At 38.5% G+C, this 11386-nt stretch overlaps 1 protein-coding gene across 8 annotated transcripts in view; it reads right to left on the bottom strand.

The window, feature by feature from the left end:
* Positions 1-8712: 8712 nt before the first annotated feature.
* Positions 8713-11386, bottom strand: part of LOC308199452 (uncharacterized protein) — a 490488-nt gene continuing 487814 nt past the window's right edge. For all 8 annotated transcript variants that reach the window (XR_013954656.1, XR_013954657.1, XR_013954658.1 and 5 more), the window contains one exon: positions 8713-9191. Coding sequence is in view for 1 of the 8 variants with exons in the window: in XM_080603633.1 (XP_080459759.1) it covers positions 9180-9191 (12 nt within the window). In the remaining 7 variants the exon portion in view is untranslated. The remainder of the gene's footprint in view (positions 9192-11386) is intronic.

Below are 11386 nucleotides of genomic sequence, written 5' to 3'. Positions count from 1 at the left end.
AGTTGCCTTGGGAGTGCTTATTATGCCGATACTGTGGCTGGGCAATAACATGTGGGGTCCACATGGAAGAGTCTCATAAAGAAAGCATGAGAGTTGACAGGTCTGTTTGGTATCTGATTACAAGGCAGTCACTTACTGAATGACATCATTAATTACAATAATAGTTGCCTTAAACTGAGCTCAATTTAAGGCTAAGAGAGGAATAAGGCCACGTCTATTTATATCTGCATTTATACACCTCATCCCTTCCTTCTCCTCCTAAGATAAAAACATCTGAAAATATGAACAAATTTATTGTTACAGCAACTTGTGCTGGAAAAGGATTTGTGTTATGGAAAAGTAAGAGGCAAGAACAGCCTGGATCTGCCTGATCATCAGCCTGCACAATTAAGGACTTGGTCAGAACAGACTCAGGCAGGAATAAGGCAGTGTTGTGGAAGCCTTAGAATAGCTCCATAACACCCAGAAAATTATCACTGGTACAGGAGCCATGGGTGTTTCTATAGGACAGTCCTATACTCCTGATGTGAAACAGGAAGACGCACTGGGCTGAAAAGTGTTTCAGCTGCCCCATGAAGCCAGAGCCCCAGCATTACTCATCAAGGAAACTGCTCTTTATTTCATTTAGGCACAGCATCAGCCTTACTGCTGACTAGTCTCTCTTTCTTTGGCTGAACTTTGGATAGTTAGCGGCACAGTTTCAACAGAAGATAGAGGACACCCTTCCATTCTCTCCCATATAATCTGCAGCCTAGTAGAGCAAATACAGGAGCAGAGCACCAAAGCCCCCCGAGACTGAAATTAGGCCTTAAGCCTAACCTGTTCCCATCCACTAATTTCTCAGAAAGGGTTGCTAATCATTCATCTCATGTACCAAAGACATGTAGCAACTCTGCTAGTAGTACATCCCGTGGTCTGAAGAGGACTTGAATGAGTCCAAGATCAAGATGATATCATAAATAATGCAAAATAGCCTCAATAGCATGATATTAGCTATATCAATTACAATAGAATGTAGTTTATTTTTAGGGAATAATTCAGTAAGTTGAACACAATGGTGGATAGAGCTGCAGTCTAAATGCCCAAGACAACAATGAAAAATAAACGTCAACTCAATATCAAGAAATTCATCTTATGAGAATGAGACAATTATTTTGTCACAATGGTCTATTCTCATGTTTTTATTGCTTTTTGACTACTCAATTAACTATATACACAGCCTAGTGTTCTTTTTCCTACTTTCTTAACAATGCTTCAAACCACTGTGCTTTTCTATGCTTTAACGGTTGTGCAATAAAGTGAATATTTTAAAGCTATATTTAGTAGATCTAATGAAAAAAAATACATGAAAAATATACAGCTTAAATCTTCTGTAATTGAAAAGCTGTCCCTGATTGAAAATAAAGATATTTTATTGGCATCTCTGCTTACCAGAAGCCTGAAAATTAATAAAATTTATGTTTTATAATTATTTCTTATAAATGCACTAGTTGAAGATTTTTGTCTCAAGGCAATTCCTAGGAAACACTACTCAGTTTATCTGTGAGCAAAGTGGCCACCAGTTAGTGTTTACAGACTCATGGTAACATTGTTCAGCTGTTCAAAAAACATTTGCGCTGCTAATTGCGATTGCTTTAGAGTTTTAAGTATGTACTGCCGTAGAGAACCTTTGCAACACCTATTCAGTGTATTGCTCGATACATTTTTGAAACATAATAGGCACTTCTACCCTAAAAAACAAGCAAACAAACAAAAAGACATCCTTGTGTCTTGTCATTAGAAAACTATTTTGCTTACAACTATGTTTAATTACTACCATAATGACAGTAATAACATGAAATTAAATCTGCATAAGATTTCTAATCTACAGTATCTCAAATGTCAACTGAATTTTCTAAGTGCTACAATATACAGTGCTACAGATCTGGGGCCCCCAGCACAAGAAGGAGGACATGGACTCATTTGAGCAAGTCCACAGGAGGCCACGAGGATGATGAGAGGGCTGGGGCACCCCTCTTTTTTAAGATGATAGGCTGAGAAAGCTGGGGATGTTCAGCCCAGAGAAGAGAAGGCTCAGGGGAGACCTTTCAGTGGCCTTCCAGTACCTAAAGGGGGCTACAGGAAAGGTGGAGAGGGACTATTTGTCAGGTGGTGTAGGGATAGGCCAAGAAGTAATTGCTTTAAATTAAAACAGCGTAGATTTAGATTAGACATTAGGAAGAAATTCTTCACTCTGAGGTTGGTGAGGCACTGGAACAGGTTGCCCAGAAAGGTTGTGCATGCCCCTTCACTGGAAGTGTTCAAGACCAGGCTGGATGGGGCTTTAAGCAACTTGGTCTAGTGGGGAGCGTCCCTACCCATGGCAGGGGGGTTGGAACTTGATCTTTAAGGTCCCTTCCAATATAAACCATTCAATGGTTCTAGGATTCTATGAAAAAAAATAAAATACTCTTTATGTTTATGATGTCTTTATCTTGTTTTTAGCTCAGATTCATACCACCCAGCTCCATGAATGTGTGGATCAGCAAAGCAGAAGACTCCCCAAACTTTTCATGTGTAGGCATGAATATATTTTCTAAAGTTAATATCTAGAGATTCTAGTGAAGCTGTTCATGGTGCCATTGACGTCATGGTCTCGATTTTGTTATATTAAATCATTCTGCTATTTACTTGATAATCCATACGCAATAGAACGGAGACAGAGTGTATAAAACCACAATTCTGCCACTAATTGTGAATGTATTTAAAATGTGCAAAATAAATGCATTCGTACCATAGCTGCTGATGTCTAATATATTACATATACAAACATATACACAAATCAAGTGTTGTATCTATATTTATAATATAGATGGGATCATCTGTATGTTCACAAAGTGCTGCATTTCTACTGAATGTAGCAGAGTTATTAGCTTTGCTGAGAATCCCATTGAATTGAAATAAATAACTTAGGTTCTTTGAGTTCAATTTTTATGCTCAACAAACTGTCACGGAGGAAGTGGTTTTGCATGGTTAATAACAGCTTCAAGACATTTGCAGTTCTCTGAATGCATTCAATTATACTTAACATCAACCTTCAAAATTATTCACCATTACCTGGACAATTTTAGTGCAGAGGAAGAGTGGTTTGTTCAGAGTTAGTATGCTTATAACACAAATTTTAACAACTGCTATATTCATACAAGCCATTCTGTATGTTGTAAAAATTGTGTCAGATATATATTAAATGCCATAGGCCTCTTTTTTCCCAGTAGTTTCCAGGTGAGCAGTTAACTAAAGTAACTCAGCAAGAGGCTGAGGACAGGATGAGGCCTCAGGAAAACCCCTGTAGCTGTGAGTCTGGACCGCAGGAAGGCAAAACAAAGACAGAGCTCACTGACCTCATACATGAGAAACTACCCTTGTCACTTAGCCATAGCTCTGAGTCTCCAGAAAATTTAAGAGAAAGACAGATACTTAAAATATTACCTGAATAAAAACATCTAGGGTTTCTCTCTTCCTCTCCTTTGGAAGAGATAGATGTTCTCTCATTGTCTGCTTCTCACCATAGACTCTGGTCTGAAAAAGCTCCAGAGTTGTGCGTATTTGGCTTTACTAGATTAATCTTATGCATGTAATGCCCCTACAACATTACTGATGACAGTCAGTCAATATCTATATTTATAGTCTTTGAAAATGTGGAGGCCTGAACTTCTTTAAAGCTAAACAGAGTGTGAGTTTGAGGGTATTTCCCTTACAGGGACCCTACTGGGTGCCTGTGGTGAGGTGCTGTCTGTGAGGCCTCCACAGCAGCCCTGCCACAGGGCAGAGACAGCAGCCAAGCTGGTGGCACATCTGTGAAATTGTTTAAGGCAAAGGGAAAAAAAATGCTGGCCAGGCAGTAAGGAGTGAGGAAAAAAGTGTGAGAAACAGCCCTGTGACCACCAAGGTCAGAGAAGGAGGGGAAGAGGAGGTGCTGGAGCAGAGATTCCCCGGCAGCCCATGGAGAAGGCCAAGCTGGAGCAGCCATGCACACAGGCCTTCTGGCAGCCTGGGGAGGACACCATGGCAGACAGGGTGGGTATTTCCTGAAGGTCACGCCCTGCCTCACCTGTGTCCCAGCCATGCCATGTCCCTGTACCTCGATGAGCACAACACATCAGTACCCTGATGGCCGCCTCACCAAGGTCCTGCCTAGCCATAGCAGGCCCTGGCCCGCCTTGCCTGGGCCCAAGCGGCCTCGCCATGACGCCGCTCTCCCTGCGCCTGACAAAGCTCATCCTGTGTGTGGGCCTGGTGACTGTGCTGTGGTGAGGGGTGCTGCAGCAGATATACAGTAAAGTCACAGGAGAGAAAAGAAATTTGCTTTCATTGTGAGGAAATATCATATTTTAGTCTGTTGCCTCTACTAATAAACAGACTAAGTTTGCATGCAGTGGATTTTTTATTTCAAATCATCCCTATGAGAGAGGGAGTTAGGAGAATACAATAATTTACTAACTTTTTAGAAAAGAATTTACTAACTTTTTAGAGAAGGGGGGACTGAGAGAGGGAGTTAGGGGAATCTTATCAAGTAGAGATAGAGTGCTGACGGCATGAAACTAGGATGCTACTTAGTGTCTTTACTAACTATGGTGCTTGTGCAAATTAATTAAAGCAAGAAGCCTTGGGCCCCTTTACCAAGGTCAGTCTCTTAATAAGAGTGTGAGCCTATCTTTAGAAACTGGTCCTGCGGATGGACAAGATCCAAGAAGCAACTGAGTCTGCACAGAGACAAGAGGTCAGCTAGCGGTGACGAGGAAGAGTCATCAATCTTCATCCCCACGACCCCCAAAGACCACCACCAGAATACACTGCGCAAGTGCAGATGGGAGGAGTTTATAGATGGGAGGAGTTTATGGAAATAACTCCTTGGAACTAATTTTAATATGAAGCGGGGACAGGTTATGAATATGTATAGGTGTATTGTGAGACTTCATGCATATGTAACTCTTTGCTGCATATAACCATGGCAAGTTGCTGCGTCGGGTGCGCACGATTTTGGAGGGGCTACCCACCCCCCCGCCCCCGTGCTGCCCAGCACTGAATAAACATACCTACTTTACAATCTTACTGACTGGGGAGTCCATTTTCCACACATCACCTATTCCTTGAATGCAATCCTATGATTGTTCAATTAAATAATCTTTCAAAAAGATCACACGTAATTCAGAGATAAGGCCAGATTGCTATGTCTTTCTTGGAAAAAAAACGTGATGTGTCAGTGAGGTTAATGAGCCTCTAAGAAAAAAAAAAAAAGGGGGAGACTGCCTACCTAAGAGCAATCTTACATAGATGTGCTGATGTCCCTAATTAAAGGAGCTGGATCACGATCATTAGGATAATATAAGTACTAATTATAGTTTAATCTAAATTGTACTGTACTGGAAAATAACTACTAATTGGTATTAAGAAAGATTGATGAAGTCATGTAATTTTTGCTGATAGTACTATACGTAGAGAACAGATAATGACATAGTTCTACTGAATTGCAAATATGCACCTAGTATAAAGGCTGCCTTTTGTTAATATATTGTTATCTGCAGCCTTAATTAGAGGAAACTTCAGGTCTTGAAGTCAAAATATTGCAAGGCCTTGCAGCAGACTGCAGGCCCTGGTTCAGCTGGCCTGAGCTGCAGTAACATGCATCTTTGAGGTTCCTGCTACTGCAGCTGCTCCAGCAGTCTGAGCCGGGGGCGGGTGGGGGGGGGCGGGTGGGGTGTCAGTCCCTGTGATTACTAGCTCTGGCTGTCTTCTTCCTATGAGAAACTAGTACTTTATTGAAGACTTTGTGGTCCTGCGAAGCTTCCACCCTCTTGATAAAACTAATGCAATAGAAAACTGCAAGGCCAGCAATGGCAAAGCAAGCAACATAGAAGCCCATTAACTAACTCCAATGATATGATAATCTCCTCTTCTCTTCGCTTCGCTTCTCTTCTCTTCTCCCTCCCTCTTTTTTTAAGCATTGAAGTCATGTAAAGCTTCTAACACCTGCCTCTTATTTTCCCTCATTTTGGCAGGGAAGGAAACAAACAAAAAAAGTTAAAAAACTTGGCAGAATATATGTTATTATTCTGTAGTAAAACAAAACATTACAAAACTCAGTTTCTCATATCAAACACTAAACTTTCAAACTGTTATTGTATCACATTTTATATTTACGCAGCGATAGAATCTTTCCGTGTTATTATATATGTACCCAGAAATACGAGGAAAATACAGACACAACAGGTTCATTGCAGGCTTTAGCATCACCTGGAAGAGAGCTTGTATATTTTAATTTCTGTGTCACTGGCTTTTAGAAGCGTCTAAAGATTCTAAAGTATAATTATACAAAAGGACTGTTTTAAGCAGTACACCTAATTGCATGCCTTTTATTTACCAACAGAGTATACATGTTTTAATCATCATTCTGTCTCCAGCTGCTAATTTTGACTCAGTGAGTATGTACCTGCTTCAGGTCACTAATCGCACTTACAGATGGATACCATTAAAACTTTGTTTATGTTAAGTGAAAACAAGGTGCACAAGACGAGTGATCTTTTGATTTAGCTTTTAGAACAAGATCTTTGCTGATGACAGAGCAGATGGTCAACTTTCTTGAAAACGAGAATGAAAATAACTAGATAGATTTTGGCAGATGTTCCCTACATTCATGCATAGACAAACATAATCCTCCTCTTTTATCTCCTAAATCTGGATTCTAGGTGTAAAGAACGTGCTATATCACGTGTAGTCTATTTTGAAAACTGAACCATGATAGCTCTTCATTTTCTGGTATCACTACAGTGAAAGAATGATGTCCCTTGTTTTTTGCTACAGATCTATCAGAGGATAAAATAATTTTAAAATCTCAATTTATTTTCATAACTTTGCTTTATAGTTTCATCATTTTTACAGATAAACATTTTCTTACCCATAAAAAATACTATTTTCAAAATAGGCTGTTCAATTTAGGAGTAAAAATAGGAACTATTTAGCACAGGTCCTCTCTAGCAGTGTTCACTGCTCAAGCACCAAAAACTTGATGGCAGCATGTGTGTATGTACATATATATATAAAGGTATATATGCATAATAACAGCCCTGAAGCTCATTTGTAAATACAGATTCTGTTTGTGTTTAGCTTACTTCCATTAGAAGGCTACTCATCTTTAGACTTTCCAGACTGTAGATGATACTTCCAGAAGCTTATCGTTATGTATTTATCATAAGGAAACTTATAACAGAATACTTCAATTTGGAACAATTTGACAAAAAAATCAACCTGGTGAGAGTAAAGTCACTATCAGTATGGTGTAGAACAGCCTGGGAACCTACCCCTTACTCACCACTATAGGGCAGCACGCAACACAGACTCTTAGTGTACGAGGTCTTTGAATAGCAATAAAAAACATTCAGAATAGACTTTTAGAGCACAATGTTATGAAGTGTATAGATGTCAAATATACTTATCTCTTCACATGCGATACTGTAAATCAAGGATTGTCTCATTTCTGAGGTTATGGCTTTTTTTCATGAGAAGGTATTCATCGAAGGTCTTTTCCAACTTAGATGATTCTATGATTCTATGATCAAAAGCAAAATATTTCTCAGACATATATAGCCTTGATAAGCTTTAATAGGAAGAAAATTCGTCAGGAATTTTTGGTCTGTCAAGAAAAGCTCTTTGTCAATAAAACTTCCTCCCTGACCATGTGGCACGTCCTTGGGCTTAGCATGAAACTGTACTGAAAGAAAAACAGGAAGTTAATGAGTTCATGTACTGAATACAGTGTTTGATGTTGATGAGATTTTAACATGTACAGATTTCTTCAGGACCTCAGACTGAGAATAGTGATAGCAACTGATTTTATACCAAGTAGAACACTTCCAGGATGAATAGAAAAGAGCAAAGTCCCAGGGAAACCAATGCTTGTTTACAAGTTCTTCAGATGTGGAAAGCCCTGGTGCTAGGCTGGATAGGTGCCACTCTCTTGGGGTCACCAGAAGAATATGAGCTTGTCTGGTATGAGACTTACTATTCTCTGTTAAAAAAAAAAAAAAACACTAAAAATAATAAAATATAAAATAAAATAAACTGAGCAGAAAATATGCAACTTGGTTTTTTTCATAGAAAGAAATAAAAGAAATAAACCTGCCCATCTCTAAAGCTGTGCCAGAAGTCATGACCTCTCTCTTTCAGTGGGACTGAGTAACATCAGGTGCTCAACAACTCACCTGATGAGGCAGAGCTCTCTAGTTATCTGACAAATGACTTGTGCAGTGAAAAGGCTTGATTTGTCACTGAAGGTGACAAAGTCATTGTATCTTCAGTCTTCTGGACTGAGAGGCTTGTTGCATTCAATATCTGAAGTACCGAGCAGTCCTATCCATTGCCAAATGGGCTGCACACCTTGCACTCTGACAGGACATCCTCTAAGTCTAATATGTTATTAACAAGTGAGTCAAAGCAAGATCCCATTACACTAGCAATGTGTAAACACAGAAAACTGACAATAAACATTTTGGATTTCTTCTACCTTGAATTCAGTACATTTTTCTGAGCCTTTATTATTAATCTCTGAAATAAAAGTATTCTTAAGACAGTTCAGATCTATTTAGACTGTGGGCGATCCCTTTCTTTCAGGGCAAGGTGATAAAAATCATATTGTTGAAAGATTGATAAAATAGTTGTTAACGTTCAGATACAGGCTTTATTTTATTTTATTTTACTTTATTTTACTATTTTACTTTATTTTACTTTATTTTATTTTACTTTATTTTACTTTAATTTTATTGTTCTATGCACATTTTGCAAGAGTACAATACCAGTTCCACTTTATGTACCGTGGCATTTCGGGAATTCTTGGCAACACAATAAAGAAAAAAATGGCTGCAGAAAGAAACAGATTGATGAAACTTGTCAGAACCACAAGATGGCAATACTGTTTTAAATATAAAGCTTACAGAACTAAAACAATAGTATTATGACCATTCATAACAGATAGAATGCATAACGCTTTTTTACAACTACAGTGCAATATGGGTGTTTTCAAGGAAGATAATCACAAGTTAGTGGTGTCCACAGGCTTTGTTTTGATTCTCTTTTAACAAGTACTGTAGAACAGGTTCTTGTTCAATATCTTGGCTCAAACTCCAGTGGAACTGTGCTGCTGGATTTCAACACAAAACCTATAAAAGATAAGAATGAACAAACTGCAGTCGGTGAACATATTGCACACTCATTTTCTCTTTCATGTCCCCAGTTGTGGGAGATGAGAAGTTTGAGGCCGTTAAATAGTGTCTTGCAGCTATTTTTGTTGATCAGCTCTCACGTTAATAATTACGGCCACTTTCCGGCAGCAGAAAGAGAGCAGATGCAGGAAGCTGCTGCAGCATTGCTTCATCAGTATAAAATGTGTGGCATACAAAAGGTGCCAGTCAGAGCAAGCACATCAAAGAATCCTATATAGGGTACACATTGTATTCTCATTTCTAGGGCACTGCCTAGCTATGTTATTAATTACTTAATGATATTATCTGTTGGGATAAAAAAATAAAAAATAAAAAAGAGAAGAATTACACCAAAACAAATTACTTATGCAGCAGCAGCTCATAAAAGGTAGGTGGTGAGCCTTACCAGTAATGAGTGAGAGCTAAATGGTCCCATAGCCAGGCAAAAAGATTTTCCAAAAATATATGAGCTCATTGAGAAATGCACATAAATACACATATGCATGATCACACAGCACTAAAAGGAATGTTGGAAAAATTATCAGGAAACTCAATTCCATGAAGATACATACTGATGAAAAGAAAATCTAGTCTTGTCTGCGCACTGTATAATGGCCAGAGGAGTCCTACACACACGCGCGCCTCTGAAATTATGAGGAAAATCCCTTTTAGCAGGCAAGCACTTCACTGTTTACGTCCCCGTCTCATACAGGACTTTGCTGGTGGGATGGCAGCTGCAGGCTGCAGAAATGATTTGCATGCTAAAGGTCTGTCATGGAACTGTAAGAAGTTTGTGTTAGTTTACCAACTGCCATGACAAATTCAGTATATCTATTTACACTCACAGATGCAAATAACTACACAAATTGCTAGTTCAGAACCTCTTTCAAAATACTTTTTTCAGTAACATGAATACAGTGATTCTGTCTACGAAGAGAAATGTTATTATATTTAACCACGGGGTATATCTTTTTCCTTGATACATACATACTATAGCATGTAACTCCCATAAACTCTAAAGGGGTATAGACTTCAGAAACAATGAAGTAGAACATACCCTGAGAAAAAAGAAAACAGTGTCTTTGGATGCTTATGAACAGCTACTGTTTATATTAATGTAAGAATGCAGTTCTTAGCTCCACATACGGCCATTTCTACTGGAGCTGAGATGCTGAGCCCAGTTCTCATGGAAAAGTCTTACAGAATTTCTAGGAAATAGTAACTCCTAAGAAAATGTTTTAAACCAAACTATTTCAAACCAAAAACTTATTAGACAATGAGATACCTACTGTATAATACATAAGTAATTTAAAAATAACCAACAGCAAGTATCTATTTCTATAGGTCTCATCAATCTCATATCCTGAATTGCACAGTCTCTTGCAATTGGAAATCTTTTCAACGTGTTGACATAAAGTGGCAGATGGATCCACGGTTTCTACCCGCTGCTCACCTAAACATTTAGGCATTATGGATGTACAGCTCAGGCATGACTTTTAGGCTAGATTGTTATGAGTGGTTATCATCAGCAGATATTAACATCTACTCTCTATGACAGCAAAAACTTCACATTGACCTCAATGTAACTTCTCTGTCTCAATTCGAGTTTTCCTAAGAAGTAACATTTCCCCACTGAAGTATTAGAAATAGATATTTCTCCTAAATGTCTATAATTTAGGTTAGGCATTCTCACATAACTGCAAGTTTGCTTGTCATATGGGGACTTCTACCTTTACAGCTGATTAGGCAAAGAGCATCTTAGCTACTTTCCAACTCAGATTTTCAATTTGTATTCAATGAAATACAACGAAGGTTATGTATGCAGTCAGCTGAAAACATCAAGCCCTTAGTATCAAGTACATGGAAAACTGTATGGCCTTTGTACTTAAAAACAACATTTCATGATTTACCTTAATAAGCCATAACTGCTACAGGTCAGCATGTAAAAAAGTCCAATGACTAAGGGGAGATTTGGAAGCTCAGAACAGGAAAGAATTTACCAGATACTTTGCAGTATTTTCTTCTGCAAAGACTATGGGCCAGACTGTGTATAGTAGTCTTCAAAAATCACAAGTAAACACATTAAAACAATATAGTAATGTGTGATACTATGGACTATTATTTTGTAATTCTGCACTGTGACATTATCCAGC

The sequence above is a fragment of the Anser brachyrhynchus genome, assembly GCF_964034855.1.
Source record: "Anser brachyrhynchus genome assembly, chromosome: 8".
Taxonomy (NCBI): domain Eukaryota; kingdom Metazoa; phylum Chordata; class Aves; order Anseriformes; family Anatidae; genus Anser; species Anser brachyrhynchus.
Note: the sequence above shows the minus strand (reverse complement) of the source record. Positions and strands in the feature narration are given on the sequence as shown.